At 38.5% G+C, this 18,530-nt stretch overlaps 1 protein-coding gene across 1 annotated transcript; it reads left to right on the top strand.

Annotated features, from left to right (window-relative positions):
* Positions 1–1,434: 1,434 nt before the first annotated feature.
* EMC7 (ER membrane protein complex subunit 7) lies at positions 1,435–16,930 on the top strand. Its single transcript, NM_001099143.2, is given in 5 exon segments — positions 1,435–1,687; positions 5,499–5,618; positions 12,578–12,716; positions 14,249–14,329; positions 16,466–16,930. Coding segments are annotated over 5 exon segments (726 nt in total). The 5' UTR covers positions 1,435–1,454; the 3' UTR covers positions 16,619–16,930.
* Positions 16,931–18,530: the final 1,600 nt, after the last annotated feature.

Below are 18,530 nucleotides of genomic sequence, written 5' to 3' on the forward strand. Positions count from 1 at the left end.
CCTTATAGCAGAGAGAGAAAAGAACTAAAGAGCCTCTTGATGAAAGTGAAAGAGGAGAATGAAAAAGCTGGCTTAAAACTCAACATTCAGAAAACTAAGATCATGGCATCTGGTCCCATCACTTCATGGGAAATAGATGGGGAAACAGTGTCAGACTTTATTTTGGGGGGCTCCAAAATCACTGCAGATGGTGACTGCAGCCATGAAATTAAAAGATGCTTACTCCTTGGAAGAAAAGTTATGACCAACCTAGACAGCATATTAAAAAGCAGAGATATTACTTTGCCAACAAAGGTTCGTCTAGTCAAGGCTATGGTTTTTCCAGTGGTCATGTATGGATGTGAGAGTTAGACTGTGAAGAAGGCTGAGCGCCGAAGAATTGATGCTTTTGAACTGTGGTGTTGGAGAAGACTCTTGAGAGTCCCTTGGACTGCAAGGAAATCCAACCAGTCCATTCTGAAGGAGATCAGCCCTGGGATTTCTTTGGAAGGAATGATGCTAAAGCTGAAACTCCAGTACTTTGGGCACCTCATGCGAAGAGTTGACTCATTGGAAAAGACTCTGATGCTGGGAGGGATTGGGGGCGGGAGGAGAAGGGGACGACAGAGGATGAGATGGCTGGATGGCATCACTGACTCGATGGACGTGAGTCTGAGTGAACTCCGGGAGTTGGTGATGGACAGGGAGGCCTGGCGTGCTGCGATTCATGGTGTCGCGAAGAGTCGGACACCACTGAGCGACTGAACTGAACTGAAACATAGAAACGAGAGCCTTTTCATCTTTGCACGTCTTGCGGAATCTCTAAAGGCTTTTTAAACGCTCTGTTCTGGACTTATTTATATCTAAATCAGAGTCTCATTTGCAGACACTATTTAAGATCCTCATCCCTCTCAGTCTTAATTTTTTTTTTTTCCCCCCACTTTTCAGGTGGCGCTAGTGATTAAAAAAAAAAGAAAAAAAAGAACCCGCCTGCCAATGCAGGGGTCATAAGAGATGAGGGGTCGATCCCTGGGTTGGGAAGATTCCCTGAAGGAGGGCATGGCAACCCACTCCCACTCTTTCCTGGAAAATTCCATGGATAGAGGAGCTTGGCGGGCTACAGTCCAAAGGGTCGCAGAGTCGGACACGACTGAAGCGACTTAACAGGCAACACACACTTAAGAACCTCGTTCCTCTCAGTGGGGACCACAGCAACTCACACTTCACTTTCGCTTCGTGGGCAGCTGCCTTAAGTGGAGCACCTCACAGAGCCCTCCATTCTCTAGCGCGCGGAAGTTCCGCAACACTCGCATCTCGCTAGTGGATTGGCCGAGACTCCTGAGCTGCGGTTTGAGCCCACAGTGGGCGCCCGAACCCGGCGCGCGGAGATGACGACATCAGCGCGCCGCTGCAGCGACTGCGAGAGACGGGGAGGGTTTCCGGGGCTACCGGCCTGACCGCCGAGAGCTGCTGTCATGGCGGCCACTCTATGGGCCTTCTTTTCCGTCCTCCTGCTGCTGCTATCAAGGGATGCCCAGAGCTCGGAGGTGTCTGGGTCTACCTCCGACGGGTCAGGAGGGAGTGGGGTCGGCACTGGAGATCGCTTCAAGATTGAGGGGCGTGCGGTTGTTCCTGGAGTGAAACCCCAGGACTGGATCTCGGCGGCCCGAGTGCTGGTAGACGGAGAAGAGCATGTCGGCTTTCTGAAGTGAGCATCCTGAGGGCAGCGCGAAAGCAATTGGGATGGAAGCTGGAAGGGAATTCCCCCTGAGGGCGCTAGGTGTCAAAATCTGACGACGTCGCTGTCCGAGGGTGAAAGGGCGAGCACTGTTAGCGGTCTGTGCCGGGGGTACCTTGTCAGGCAGTCTGACGTTTTCCCCTTCCCGATCCTGTACCACAGAAATGAGGATGGCAGGTGCTCGTCCCAGGGCCAGAGCAGTGGCGTCAGTTATCTTCAACTCCCTTTTAGCCCTGGATGGGAACGGCCACTTCTGGGCCCTGGGGACAGGTGGACCCTTTTTTTGTCTTTTGATGAATTCTTTCCTTTGCATCTCATCTGGTTTCCCTGGAATTTGGCCTCTTTTTGCACTTCATTTCAGTCTTTTGGTAGCTTCATGTTATGTAGAATGATGCTAAGCAAGTGGGAATTCTCAAAGCCCACAGGATTTCTAGTGATGACACAGACTGGAGGCTAATGTTGCTACTTCTAAAATTAATGGGCCCTGAAGTCCCTAATCAAAACACCTTTTTTTGCCTGAAAGTGGGATTGTTGTTCTTTTTTGCACTTGAAGTTATCGAGGGATTTGCAACATCACTGTTGTCATTTATGTAAGACTCTACGGTGTTTATGCTCATCTGTCCTGTCTGGCAGTGAGTAGAAATAGGATTTGAGCCTATATTTAAAAGACGTGGTGAATTTATTAGCACTGCAGTTCTCTCAGCTTGCTTTTCAGATGTCTAGGCATAAGTGTAATATGATGTTTTAAATCTTTCAATTGCTGCTTGGAAAGTGAAACTTTGAACTGAAAGTATTTGGTGAAGTGTTCCTCTGATGGGTTTGTTTACTAACAAGTGGTATCTGAAAACAAGACAATTTAATTCTAAATCTGTTTTGTAAATATTCAGAGTCTCCGGGTGCCTTTGAATGAGAATTTCAAACTCAAATTAATAAACAATGAAGAGAAGCTTACTATCATTTTTAAAGTGCTGTTTATCATTAAAAATCTGGCATTAGGCCATTCTTGAAGTTTTACCCTAATAAATGATCTTTTAATAATAAAAATCTCATTAAGCTTTAGAAAATTAGCCATGATTAACCATTTGATCTCTCTTCTGCCATATACAGTTTTTAAAATAAGCATTATTTTTATTGAAAATAATTTCTGCTTTGTTTATTGAAGAAAATATAAATAGAGTAGAGATAGCAAGCCTTAACATTTTATTGTATCTTTTTGGAATTATATGACATTTTTAATACTAATATACAATATACAGTGCTTTGTAACTTGCTTTTCTTCATTTAATATTTTGTGAGCAGCTTCTGGTGCCATTTCATGTTCTTTCATTTATATGTAGAAAGGTTGAGAATTAATATGAGGGGCTTATTGTGATAACCATTTCGGAAGAGGTATAGGTAATTTGTCCTGTACCTGTTATACATAACTAGCATGCAATTTTGACTGTGTTTATGCTTGTTGGAGGTGACTTGAGACTTTACTAAATGAAGATTGGGGGAGTTTCAATTGAAGACTACCCATGCCACTTCTTGCTCTCATCACTGTGTATGTGAACTTAATTTATCTTGTCCTCTGTTTGGGGGCATTTAGATAGTTTTCCGGAGAAGGCAATGGCACCCCACTCCAGTACTCTTGCCTGGAAAATCGCATGGACAGAGGAGCCTGGAAGGCTGCAGTTCATGGGGTCGCTGAGGGTCGGACACGACTGAGCGACTTCACTTTGACTTTTCACTTTCATGCACTGGAGAAGGAAATGGCAACCCATTCCAGTGTTCTTGCCTGGAGAATCCCAGGGACGGGGAGCCTGGTGGGCTGCCATCTAAGGGGTCGCACAGAGTCGGACATTACTGAAGTGACTTAGCAGCAGCAGCAGCAGATAGTTTTCAGCTTTTTGAAATTATGTGCTATGCTTTATGTAAGATTTTATACTGTAACTTTTTTGAACTGTTTATTATGGAAAACTTCAGACATATGCTAAAATAAACAATAACTTAGGAACACATCACAATTTACTGTTTGATTTCATATCTGCTATCTGCCCCTCTTTACTTTCTTTCTGGAATATTTTAATGTGATCTTAAACATAATATAATTTCACTTGTAAAAACACTGTTATGTATCTCTGAAAGATAAGGGCTTTAAATAACCCACAGTACCGTTATTTGTTTCACTAAATAATAATAGTGTCATTTAGTACCCAGTCCATTTTTATGTTTCCGCACTTACTTCAGAAATACTTTTAATGTGCTTGTTCTTTCAAATCAGAGTCCAGCAAGGTCTGTGTATTGCAGAGTACATTTTAAAAACCAGGTTTTAAGTTTTCATTGTAAAATGTGTATGTTATCTTTTAAAGTAAACTGTTTACCCTAGGATGAAAAATATATTTGCTTTTTATTTATGCCATTAGTTCTGCTATTATTTATGTTGCACAGGAATTAATTGAATTCTCTTTTTTTCTGGACCTAGAAAAAAATTTTGAAATTCATTCATTTAGGGTCCCATCAAGAAACTGAATAATTAGAATAATTCAAGGAAAGTTTAATGAAAGGATTAACCAGGGTAGTCATGGTGTAAGGAAACAATCAGATTAAGCAGTACTCCAAAGTTTACAACTTCAAGGCTATTGTCATCTCTAAGCCTGAATGGAGGCTAGGAAATAAAGGTTATTGGAATCTAGAAAAGAGCAAAGAACAGCCTAGAGAGGAGATGGATCCCTTGCCAAAGCCAGTTAGGAGTCCTTGCATGGAAAGAGCTGGGAGGAAGGTATACTAAGCTCGTTTTCTTCCTTTCCTGCTGTTGGGAGAGAAGGGTGGAGAATGATCTGAGGGAAAATAGAAGACATCCAGCCCAGAAATAAGTTAACTTGATGTTTATATTTCAACTCTATTTCAGTTTAGCGTGTTCTTTGAAATAGTATGGAACTTTTTCCCCTTACTTTTTAGTAAACATGTGGATGTAACAGAATCATTCCTTTAACTGTGAAAGAGCCTAATTATTTAAGGAACATTATTTTAACATTATTATGAGACTGGCAATTCTTTGATAAAGTCAGTCCTTTTAGAATCTTTGTTCTCCTGAATCATAAACTTTTTTCCCATCAGAATGGCAGTTTCTCATTAGCAAAACAAATTAATTTTGGTCTGTGAACCTGAAATGACTAGTTCTGGATGGGGTAGTTTTCTTAGTCTAGAAGGTTTAGAAGAAATCAGTAAGGCACAAGTGGATGGTTTTAACTCACATAAACATTTTAAACTTATACATAGCCAAAAAGAAGTAACTGAAATAGATGGGAACTATTTGAAACAAGTGGAACAAGCAGTATTTAATTACCTTTTTTTTTTTTTGGTAAAAAAGTAAAAATGAAAACAAAATACAAGTTAAAACTAGGGGGAAAAGCCATTTTTAATTAAATTATTGGAGGGGTTTGGCAAAATTGGAACCCCAATATTGTAGGAATAACATATTCATTCCCTTGAATAAAGACATGACTTTAGAGTTGGACCTGTACTGCTGTCACCTCTCATCTCTATCCTGCAGAAGGAATAGAAGTGCTTTCTGTGTCAGGGCTCTCTGTGGAATGGTCTGGGGCATTTTCATTACCCATGCAGTGTAATCATGGAAGCTGAAATGTGGAACAACTCTCACCAGTTTGGGTTTGTTTTGTTTTGCTAAATACTGTGTCATTTTGGGGGGTATTGGTTTGGGAGTTAACTGATGATTTAAAACAAGGGAAATAAACTGTTGATCATAAATGACTAAATAATGATAATTTCATTTTTCCAGGACGGATGGGAGTTTTGTGGTTCATGATATACCTTCTGGATCTTATGTAGTGGAAGTTATTTCTCCAGCTTACAGGTTTGATCCTGTCCGAGTGGATATCACTTCAAAAGGCAAAATGAGGTAAGGACAGCTGATTTAATTTTTACCAAAGGCTAGGCTCCTGAATACCTCATTATATATTCCTTTCAGAGTTTATAGTTAAGGTTGAAAGGATTCTTATTTAAACTGCATGTATTCCTTAAAACATTTAAAGCATCCTTATATTGTTCTAATTTGAGCATTGATAATATTGTACAGTTGAACTTTCTCCTGCTCTGCCTTAATATTTATTTTAAAACTCCTGATATATATAGAGAAGAGGTAAGATTACTTACTATAGGAGCAAAAGCACTGTGAAAGTTTTAATTGAAATGCGATTATTAACGTTGGAAATAATTTAACTTTTCTAAGTTGAAAATATTTATCATTTGTTTTTCATTGGGATATTTTGATAATTTCATGGAGTTTATTTCAAAATGAGGATCATAATGAGAAAAAGTACAGTATTAGAGGCTGGAAGACAGGAAAAAGTTTTAGAATTTCCAAGTAGATGAACACATGCTTTGAAGTTGAGTGAAAATTTTGGACTAATTCAGGCTCTAATTCTGGAATACCACAGACCCCTTTCAACTCGGAATCAGTTGTGTAGATGTCCACAGTGTTCAGATTTAGCCTTCTGCTATTATAAGCCCAGTTGATTATTTGTTATTAGTCTCGTGCCAATAGTGCTCTCTTTGGTGTAATCTGACCAGGAGGTATAGGAAGCCATTTTCTTGCTTGCTTGTTTGCTTTATTGAGCTGTAATTGACAAGTACCAAACAATTTAAAATGGTAATATCTCTTCTTTGTTTGAGCTATCACAAAATTACTTCGTGTTGCCATAATAAATCTTTCCAGGTAGCTCAGTGGTAAAGAATCTGCCTGCCGATGCAGGAGACTCAGGAGTCTCGGGTTCAATCCCGGGTTGGGAAGATCCCCTGGAGAGGAAATGGTGACTCAATCCAGTATTCTTACCCTGGAAAATCCCATGGACAGAGGAGCCTAACGGTTTGCAGTCCACAGGATTGCAAAGAGTCTGACAAACTGAGCAATTAAGCATGCATGCAGTAATTAAGAAGAGGTCACGCAAAGGCAAAAATAATTTGGGGGTTAGAGGAACTGTCGGAGAAGGCAATGGCACCCCCTCCAGTACTCTTGTCTGGAAAATCCCATGGACAGAGCAGCCTGGTAGGCTGCAGTCCATGGGGTCGCTAAGAGTCGGACATGACTGAGTGACTTCACTTTCACTTTTCACTTTCATGCGTTAGAGAAGGAAATGGCAACCCACTCCAGTGTTCTTGCCTGGAGAATCCCAGGGACGGGGGAGCCTGGTGGGCTTCCATCTGTAGGGTCGCACAGAGTTGGACACGACTGAAGCGACTTAGTAGTAGTAGTAGTAGTAGTAGTAGCAGTAGAAGTAGAGGAACTGTATTTTATTACTGACCTTTTCTTCACATGCCTAGCATATTTAGGTTGATTTGTGGAGACCTTAGATTGAGTTGATATAAGAGAGGTGTTTAGTTTGTACCATAATATTTATATTTGAGTTAACGTTTACTCCTAAAATACTTTCCTTCTTCCTTTACTTTTTTTTGATTATTGAACATTTTTAAAGTATAATATGTAAATATGCTGTAATTAAAATAGTCTTATGTTGAGCTTTGTATCATACATCCTTTATATCAGCTGTATATTAGTTCATTGATGTCAGCTCCGATAATGGATAGGTAGAGTTTTCTTTTTCCTCTTTTAGCATGTGTTGAACACAGTTATTCTGTGTAGTTTAAATTCTTAGTTTTATTATGAAACCAATAATGCTATGCTATTGGTATGCTATGCTATGAAACGCAATGCTATGAAAAATAATTCTTTAGAAACAAATTACTTTCTCATATATTTTTGAAGTTAAATTATTGTCTTAGAATACTTTGTCCAGATTCTAATATCACTTGCTATTGGCTACTCAGACTAAGGGTAAAACTTGACTAATATCCTGCAAATATATTTATAAATATTTTGGGGGTAATAAATGGATTGTTTCAAAGTAATTGAACCTTATTAGCTATTGACTTTCTCATGTCTTTTTAGAGGCATAGAATTTTAAAAATATATATTTATATATAAAACTAGTATGTTAATATCTAAATTGTAAAGAACATATCATGACTTTTTATATACTTTAGGATTGCAAGTGTGGACATGGAGGGGGGTTAGTAGATTTACCATATGCACTTTATATAAGTTTGAGAGTCTTTAAAAAATACTGAAAATACTGCGAATTCCCTGGGGTTCAGTAGTGGGGAGTCTGCACTTTAATTGCAGTGAGCCTGGGTTCAACCCTCATTGGGGAATTAAACTACAAGCCAAGTGGCCAGACCAAACAAACAAAAAACTGAATACTGGAGGGAATGAGAGTTGTTAAAACAGGATATTTGTTGATTAAAAACTGTAATTTATTTTTATTTATTCTTTTTACTTTGAATTTTGATTAAAGCTGTTGTTCAGTTGCTAAGTCATGTCTGACTCTCTGCGACCCCATGGAATGTGGCATGCCACATTTCCCTGTCCTTCACTATCTCCTGGAGTTTGCTCAAATTGTTGTCCATTGAGTCAGTGATGCCATCCAACCATCTCATCCTCTGTTGCTTCCAACTCTTGCCTTCAGTTTTTCCCAGCATCAGGGTCTTTCCTAATGAGTCAGCTTTTCACATCAGATGGCCTAAGTATTGGAGCTTCAGCTTCAGCACCAGTCCTTCCAATGAATATTCAGGGTTGATTTCCTTTAGGGTTGACTGATTTGATCTCCTTGCTGTCCAAGGAGTCTTCTCTAGCACCACAGTTCGAAAGCATCAATTCTTAGGAGCTCAGCCTTCCTTATGGTCCAGCTCACACATCCATTTATGACTACTGCAAAAACCATAGCTTTGACTATATAGACCTTTGTCCACAAAATGATATCTCTGCTTTTTAGTACGCTGTGTAGATTTGTCATAGCTTTTTTCCCAAGGAGCAAGCATCTTTCCATTTTGTGGCTACAGTCACCATCCTCAGTGATTTTGGAGCCCAAGAAAATAAAATCTGCCACTGTTTCCATTTTTTCTCCATCTGTTTGCCATTAAGTGATGGAACTGGATGCCATGATCTTAGTTTTTTGAATGTTGAGTTTTAAGCCAGCTTTTTCACTCTCCTCTTTCACCTTTATCAAGAGGCTCCATTAGAGTGGTATCATCTGCATATCTGAGGTTGTTGATATTTCTCTGGGCAATCTTGATTCCTGCTTGTGCTTCATCCAGCCCATCATTTTGCATGATATTCTCTGCATATAAATTCAATAAGTAGGGTGACATGCAGCCTTGATGTGTTCTTTTCCCAATTTTGAACCAGTCCGTTGTTCCATGTCCAGTTCTAACTGTTGCTTCTTGGCCTGCATACAGTTTTCTCAAGAGGCAGGTCAGGTGATGTGGTATTCCCATCTGTTTGAGAAGTTTCCACACTTTGTTGTGATCCACACAGGCTTTTGCATAGTCAGTGATACAGAAGTAGATTTTTTCTGGAACTCTCTTGCTTTTTCTATGATCGAATGGATGTTGGCAATTTGATCTGTGGTTCCTCTGCCTTTTCTAAATCCAGCTTGTACACCTGGAAGTTCTCAGTTCAGGTGCTATTAAAGCCTAGCTTGAAGGTTTTGAGCCTTACTAGCGTGTGAAACGGAGGTGATGGCACCCCACTCCAGTACTCTTGCCTGGAAAATCCCATGGATGGAGGAGCCTGGTGGGCTGCAGTCTTTGGGGTCTCAAAGAGTCGGACACGGCTGAGCGACGTCACTTTTCACTTTTCACTTTCATGCATTGGAGAAGGATATGGCAACCCACTCCAGTGTTGTTGCCTGGAGAATCCCAGGGACAGGGGAGCCTGGTGGGCTGCCGTCTATGGGGTCGCACAGAGTCAGACACAACTGAAGCGACTCAGCAGCAGCAGCAGCAGCAGCAGCAGCAGCAGCAGCGTGTGAAATGAGTGCAGTTGTATGGTAGTTTGAACATTATTTGGCATTGCCTTTCTTTGGGATTGGAATGAAAACTGACCTTTTCCCGTCCTGTGGCCACCACTGAGTTTTCCAAATTTGCTGGCATATTGAGTGCAGCACTTTCACAGCATCATTTTTAAGGATTTGAAATAGCTCAACTGGAATTCTATCACCTCCACTAGCTTTGTTTGGAGGGATGCTTCCTAAGGCCCACTTGACTTTGCATTCCAGGATGTCTGGCTCTAGGTGCGTGATGGTTATCTGGGTCATATAAGACCTTTTTTGTATAGTTTTGTGTATTTTTGCCACCTCTTCTTAATATCTTCTGCTTCTGTTAGGTCCTTGCCATTTCTGTCCTTTATTGTGCCCATCTTTGCGTGAAATGTTCCCTTAGTTATCTCCAGTTTTCTTGGAGAGTCTTTCCCATTGTATTGTTTTTCTCTATTTCCTTGCATCGTTCTCTTAAGAAGACTTTATTATCTCGCCTTGCGATTCTCTGAAACTCTGCATTCAGTTGGGTGTATCTTTTCCTCTTTTGAATAAAGTAGTCTAAGCAGTTAGAAATATTTTCCTAAAATACAAACTTTTATTCGCCTTTTCACCTTGGATAAAGAGTACTGCCTGCTTTAACTTTTAAGGACTGGTTGCAGCAGTGGGATTCATATTTGCAGATTTACTCCTGTTGATTGGATACTTGAAGCATAACTTAAAAAAAAAAGGCCCTTATCAGTTTAATCATTGTGGGGTGGGCGACAGTAGAGAACAAAGAAGGACTTATATAAGATACTAATAGTCTTGACCAGTGTTTTGTAAGTATGCATGATAAATTAGTTTCAAATAAATGGGACTTCCATTTCTGACATTTTGGCCAAATGAAAAATTTTAGAAATGCTGGATAAAACATGATAAAAATTTCCTTTTAAATGTATAACTCCCCCAAAAGTAAGGGAACTCCCCAGAGAATAAACTGCTTTCCCACCTGGGGGATTTATTATTCTCTCACCAAAAGGCTTAGATTTTATTAGCAGTTTGTAGATGGAAGGCAGGCTTTGGGCATGCTAGGAGTCAGTCAGACTAGAGACTTGTTCCCTCCTCGACCCTTGGCCTGAGATCCAAGAGATCAGATTCCCAACTTGGCCCTGGCTTTTGGAGGGAAAAATCTATCCTGAAAATTGATAGTCATACCCTCATTTAAATTTGGGATATGTACTTATTACTTCCTGCATGATCCAAAAAATTCCATTCTGAAAAATTAATAAGATGGTCCCTGGTCATGATCCTGGACTCCTGGCAGAGACAAGTGCATAACCTCTCTGGAGGCAGATACTCTCTGTCCACACCCACACATAAGTAAAGTCTACTTATAAAAAATACCCAAGAAAACAATGTCCATGGAGTCAGCAGATGAATCAGACCTCTGATAACTCTAATTTTATTTGTTTATTTTTGGCTGCGCTGTGGCTTTGTTGTTCTGCGGGCTTTTCTCCAGTTGCAGCAGACGGGCTACTCTCTAGTTGGCATGAGGGCTTCTCACTGCGTGCATTCTCCTGTTGTGGAGCGCCACCTCTAGGGCTCCAGGGCTTCGTTAATTGCGCCTCCTGGGCTCTAGAGCACAAGTTCAGTGGTTGTGGCACTCGGGCTTAGTTGCTATATGGCATGTGGGATCTTCCCATATCAGGGATGGTACTCATGTCTCCTGTATTGGCAGGTAGAATCTTCACACTGAGCCACCAGGGAAGCCCTGAGAACTCTAGATAGTATAACTATTGGATATAGACTATATAAAATGGTTTAAAGTATATTTAAAATGCTTTAAACAAAAATACTTATTGCCATAATACCAAAATAGACCATAGATAATACCAAATAGACCATATGAAAAAAAAAATTGAAATTTTGCTTTGGAATATAAAACTCAATGGATGTGCTGAGCAACTGAACAGAAGTTTGATAAGTTGGAGGACAGATCAGAAAAATTAGCCAGAAATCAATACAGATGAAGGAAAGGACTCTGAATGTGAGAGTTTAACAAGATGTGGAGTAAAGAATGAAAAAGGGCTACCCTGATGGCTCCGTGGTAAAGAATCCGCCTGCCAATGCAGGAGACATGGGTTTGATCCCTCATCCAAGAAAATCCCACATGCCATGGAGCGACTAAGCTCTTGCTCCACAATTATTGAGCCTGTGCTCTAGAGCCCAGGACCCGCAGTTAATGAAGCCCTCCAGCCCTAGAGCCGGTGCTCCGCAACAAGAGAAGCCACTGTAATGAGAAGCCTGCTCAGCAATGAAGACCCAGCACAGGCTCCCCTGCCCCCTCTGTCCGCCTCCCCATAAAAGAATGAAATGATCTAACACTTGTCTAATAGAAGCTCCAAAAGGAAACGATAAGAGGAAGGGGAGAAACAATTTTTAAAAAGTACACTGAAATATGTGTGGACATGGGTGATTAAAATGCATAGCATGTCTGGTAAAAATGTAATGTTAACACCTATGACACTGTTGCAGGACTTTCTTGAATCATGTTTTTCTTGCAAAATACCCTTTGCAATTAGGTATACCCCATAATGCATATCTCAGACAACCAAAAAATTCTAACATTTTTATATATTTATAGCAAAATAAGTTTATTATTAAATAAAATCAAAGAGCTTTAGAGCTGGAAGAATTCCAGAAGAACTTCTGGTATAACCAGAAACATTAAGAACTTAAGACTTGCAAGCCTAGGTATTAACAGATCTGTAACTAGAAACTAGGTCTCTTGATTCCAAATCTAGTTTCTTCTCTACATTTGCTAAGTATTTTAGACATATAGATGAAGCTACTTTGATCAGATTTTCAAGATCAAAAATTAAAATGCCAAAGCATTCTGGAAAAAGCTAAAGGTAATTAAGGCATTGCCAATATATTATAAGCAGTTCTTTTAACTAGTAATGCTTGTAATAGGATTACTGATGCTTTTTTCATGTTGCTTTATCAGAGCGAGATACGTGAATTACATCAAAACATCAGAAGTGGTCAGACTGCCCTATCCTCTCCAAATGAAATCTTCAGGCCCACCTTCTTACTTTATTAAAAGGGAGTCTTGGGGCTGGACAGACTTTCTGATGAACCCAATGGTATGTATCAGGCTATACTAAAGTACCTTTACTAATCTCTAATTTGCTTATAGGCAATTGAAAAATCCTAACCCTGTGATAGGAAAGCTGGGGTCAGATTGTTGGATGAAAGGATTATTGTGACTAGTTTATGAATTTCAAGAAAATAATAGCTTTGGAACTACATAATGAAAAAAATAGTATCAAGAATGGCATGGTAGATTTGACATAGAAATGTGCAGCAGAAATTAGATAAATAGTTATGTTTAAAATTCACACAGAATGAGTATGTGGTAAATCTCCACAGGGTTGCAGAGAGTCAGATCCGACTGAGCAACTAAACACACACACAGTCATGTGATAAGTCACACATGTAATAAGTCATGTGATAAGTCACATGTATGGTAAGTCACACACGTATGGAGTTAGCTCTCCTTCATACTACATGCATATTAGACCATTGATGAATGTGCCATCACTTAATAAATTGCCCTCTTGATGGGACATGTACTTTTTTTTCTCTCTCTCTCTTTTGAATATGGAATGATCAAAAAAATTATTCTGTGGTCATCTAAGTACTTGGTATTTTCATGAAATGATACTACGGTATCCACTAATATAAAATTCTAATAGCATAATTCTTCAGAAAAAAGTTAACTTTTTTTTTCTTTGCTGTTTTTTGAAACTTAAATTATTACCTTAGAATTATCTAAGTGTTAATCATATTTCTTGATGATAGCTATTTAGATCACAAATAGGGATGTTTCAGGCTGTACATCCTTTGAGAGGAATAAATTAGTACCTGGAATCTGCAGTTAGGCCTGAGGAAGCAGGAGGGTAGAGTGGATGGATGAAATCAGTAGTGAGACTCCAAAGCTAATTGAGAAATATCTTCCATGTTCTCATTTCTGAAATTTCCATGGGAACGTATGCAGTGTGAGAAGATCCTAGGTCATTTTTTAAAACTTGTCTGCTATAGTTGTTGCCTAGTAGTATATTGTCGGAGAAGGCAATGGCAGCCCACTCCAGTGTTCTTGCCTGGAGAATCCCAGGGACGGTGGAACCTGGTGGGCTGCTGTCTATGGGATCGCACAGAGTCGGACAAGACTGAAGTGACTTGGCAGCAGCAGTAGTATATTGTACGTTAGAAGGGGGATATTTTGTTTTCTCCAAAAACCGCAAGTCATCTGGAAAAAGCTCAGCTGGTCATCACGATCACCAATCTCAGTGGCAGACTGCAGATTGAAGAAAGTGAACGAATAGTTCTGTTTGCAAACTGTTTGTGTTAAATAAAACTCTGAACTCTGCAAAATGATAGGTAGCACAGATATGAAGCAAGGTGTCTGTATAAAGTCCACACAAACTTATAGATAAAGCTCTAATGTTATAACAGTGCACCTTGATGTCAGCAGTCCTCATTCAATAGAATTGAAGTGGTGACTGCTAGTTTTATTCTATTTTACAGTATTTAATTCCATCATTGTTTGTTAAGTTCAGATTTTGTACTACAGTTAAGTGGGGAAAACATTTTCTGAATGTTTTTTCTTTCATAGGTTATGATGATGGTTCTTCCATTATTGATATTTGTGCTTCTACCCAAAGTGGTCAACACAAGTGATCCTGACATGAGGCGGGTAAGATGACTGAACCATGTTCTGATGCCTGGTCATCCATTGTGGCTGAATGGCTTGCATTTGTCCAGCTTTATCCTAATTCCCAAGCCAAATTCATCTATAGGTTGTGTTGATACAGTATTGTATGTTTCTTGTATTTAATTGTTTCCATTGGACCAGATAAATTCAGTTGGATCTGTCTGATAAAAGCCTGGATCTCTTCATGTAGTTAAGACATTCTATTTAGTACTTGCCTCTTTGTGACTCACTTGTTAAATAGTTGAAATGCGTAATGATTCTGGTATACCTAATCTAAATATTTCACTAAATGGTAGCTTCTTATAATCTACCTTTATTTTATAAAGTTCTTCAGAGTATATGCCTTTAGTTTATGTTCAGACACACAAAAGACATTTGGATAAACCACAGGAGAAAAATAGAATAGTGGTTTTCAAACTCTACCACAAGATCGTACTGTTTGGTGAGGGGGATAGGAGTTGCCAATAAGATGCTTCAAATTTAGTCCCACCATCTCATCTCTTTTAAATATTGGCTTCTGTATAAAATCTTCAGAATTGAAAAAGAAAAAGTTATCTATTCTTCACCCCAAACCATCAACATACATCTCCCGAATTCCAAGTTTTTCTGTTGTATTTAATATACTGATGTATTTACACCTATTGATTACTGAATAAATATTTATTATCAATTTTTAGGTTCTAGATACAGGGGATACAAAGATGGGTTATATGTCATCTCTGTTGTCAACAAGCCCAGTTAAATATAGGAAATAGAATGGATTTATAAAGCACTCTTCTTTCCATGTGAGTGTTTTAAATGGAAAAATAAGCTATCCATAAATAAAAATGTCTGCTGAGGTACTAGGTGATTAAGTTCTGTAAAGGCATATATCCCATGCTGGAATGGCAAAAAAAAAAAACTTCATAAAAGAAGAACACTTTATGATGTTTCAAAATGTTTTATTGCTAAGTTTTGGCATCTTTGCCTCAGTGTTGGTTGGAAAGTGTACCTCCTGTATCCTTATATCTTTTAAGGCAGTTAACTCTCTGTGGTATCAACAGAAGGAAGCATTAGAAGTCATACTGGGTTAAAAATTCATTTCTTGCAAAATGCTTTTCACATAGTATGCAGTGTAAAAAGTTGTTCATTTAAGAGCTTCAGAATTGAACAGATTCAAAAATAGAGTTGATGTATTTTTGCAGAGATTCAAAACCTGTTACTATATACATTTAATTCTTGATTACTAGGGGATGTTAATATAGGTGATTTATATTTATAATGTTTCTTTTCCTGGGCTTATTTAAAGCATTTTCTCCTTGAAAACTCATATATAAATTCTACCTTTGGAGAGAAAGCCCTAACTAATAAGTGAATTAAAAACTCAATTTTAAATGATAGATAATAGGGTATTTCCTATTTTTTTCATGTCTGAACCAATACAATTATGAGTTCACTTTTGTAATGTCACATGAAATTCAAATGAAGCAGACATTAATATTGTCAAAAGTGGAACAGTACTTTGGAAATTGTTGGCCCAGTAAGGGGTAGGACAGAAACCTCAGAATAAAAGCACTATTTCCTTAGGTCCTGCGAGTGACGGTAACATTTTAACATTTGTGTTGCTTGCTTTAGATGCTGTAACTGAGGTGACTCAAGTCATACAGTGTTCATAGATTTACTAAGGCCCTTAGGAATAAAGTCTTGGAAATACTATAGTTATCTTCAAACTTTTCTGATAGCTTGATATATAAAGATTGATATTCTAGATAAATGCATCTAGAAGAAGCATGAGTTTAAAAATACTTGTTAAAATAAAGTATTTTAATCAGAAAACAAAATAGGTGGCAGGAATATAATCACATTATGTCCATTATCAGAGAAAATCCCCTTTACAAAAACATAAATGGAATCAAACTCCAGGCAACACTTTTGAGCATTTACTGAGGTCAGAATGCTGAGTGATACAAGGGGAGCATGAAACATGGTTTCGAAATGCTGTTGGGTGTGACATTACGTCATTGCTCAGAACCAGTACCTTTTTCGTTTCTCTCCTCCTTCCTTAATGGAAGTGTTAGTTGCTGGATGACTTGAAGGATCCCTGTGACTTTCATACCAATGTGCTTTGCCTTCCCACAGGAGATGGAGCAGTCAATGAATATGCTGAATTCCAACCACGAACTGCCTGATGTTTCTGAGTTCATGACAAGACTCTTCTCTTCAAAATCATCTGGCAAATCTAGCAGTGGCAGCAGTAAAACAGGCAAAAGTGGGGCTGGCAAAAGGAGGTAGTCAGGCAGGCCAGAGATGGCATTTGCACAAACGCAGTAACACTGGGTGACATCCATGTCCCGAGGGAAAGCCGTGTGAGGCAACTACTGTAAACTGAGTCATCCTGAAAGTTGATCTCTTACAACTGTCATGTGTGATAACTCTTCAGCACAGGTTTTGTATTTGGTACACAAGGAAACCCAGCTTTCATCCTTTGTCTGTATGAGGTCAACATTGATGTCACTGAATTAATTACAGTGTCCTATAGAAAATGACATTAATAAATTATATGAAGTACGATACATTATGTATATTAAAATAAGTCTTAATCCAGAGATAAAGTTATTTTGTCATTTTTTTTTCACTTTAATGTTTCCTTTAGTCCTTACGGTTTTCTTCTGTCTTTCATTATATGAGGCTTGAACTTAACCTTTCCTGTTTAAAAAGAGTGCTTAGTGTTTTTAGAACAGCATGCACCATGGGTTTCTGTGTAACTAGACTGTTTAAAATTCTTAGTCCTGCCCTGTAGTTTTAACATTCCCTGATATTTGAAGTAGAACCACATGTTCCTGATGTAGTTTTAATCTTTATTATTACAGCTGGTTTCAGAGTGTGGATGTATGAATTAGAGTGGATGTTATCAATCTTTAAATTCTGGTTACCATCTGTGGTTTCATTTTATAATTATTGAACATCAGCTTTATACTGTGATTCAAAGTAAGATACAGAGATGGATAATACCCAGTGCCTGTCTTCAATAGAGCTTATTATGTATGGAGGAAACACAAATAATGACAGAGAATGAGTGGCCAGGGGAAAGAAGCACAGGAGTAGGAGAGCCTTATAGAGTCTGAGGATGGAAAATCAATCTCACAGCTCCATGTTGTCATGTTGATAGTAGAGCAGAGGTCCTTACAAATCCTCTCATCTTCCCCATTATTGATTCTCAGCGGTATTGGAATATAAATTACTACTTTGCAGTTAGGAGTATCTCAAAACCTTTTTATTTCGATAAGTTATGGCAACTTTTCTTTTGGATTGTTTTAATTTAAAGAACTCTGATGCCACAGTATTGCTTCTAGTAGGGCTCCTATCTTCTCCTGTTAAAGAACCCCCCTGTTGCTTTCTTAGGATTATTAAGTTTAAAAAAAAAAAAAAAGGATTGGTTCTAAATTCTTATTTTCCTTCTTATAATAGGTACCATTGTTCATTAAAAAATTTTTTTAATTTATTCATTTATTTATTTTGGCTGCGCTGAGTCTTTGTTGGCCATTGTTCACTTTGAAATGAGGTATTTGAGTTTTCTTTTAAAAAAATAAGTTAAAAACAATTAAAAAAAAAAAAAGAATCTCCTGGCTGTCCAGGTGTTAGGACTCTACTTCCACTGCAGGGGGCAGAGGTTCGATCCCTGGTTGGGGCTCTAAATCCTGCATGCCATGTGACTTGGCCAAAAAAAAAAAAAAGAAGTTCTGATTCAGGACATTTTAAAAACTGTATCTCTGATTACATTACGTACACTAAAGTTACCACACTAGTTAAGCTATGAATAAATAAGGTGAATAAACTGGATAATGGTAGAACTAGGTCTTTTAAAATAATTATTTATTGAAATAGCTAAAATATCAGAGCATGAATTGAGTTAAAGTTGCAGTTCAAAAGAGTCAGAATATAGTAAGAGTCATAGTTGTTTGGCCAGAAATTATGTTCAAAAGTTTGAAAATTTGGGTTGTCAGAATTTGCACATGGACTATGTGATAAGCTAGAAATTAGAAAGCACTTCCATGCTAATTTAAAAAGTATATGTGATTATTTTACATAGATTTTAACACAGTCTGAACATAATATATGTACCCCTTATCATATTACAGAATGTTACTGCATTGGTTGTATATGAAACTTTTATCTTTGCACAGACCCTTCATCAAATACTTAG

This window comes from Bos taurus, chromosome 10, assembly GCF_002263795.3.
Source record: "Bos taurus isolate L1 Dominette 01449 registration number 42190680 breed Hereford chromosome 10, ARS-UCD2.0, whole genome shotgun sequence".
Classification (NCBI taxonomy): Eukaryota; Metazoa; Chordata; class Mammalia; order Artiodactyla; family Bovidae; genus Bos; species Bos taurus.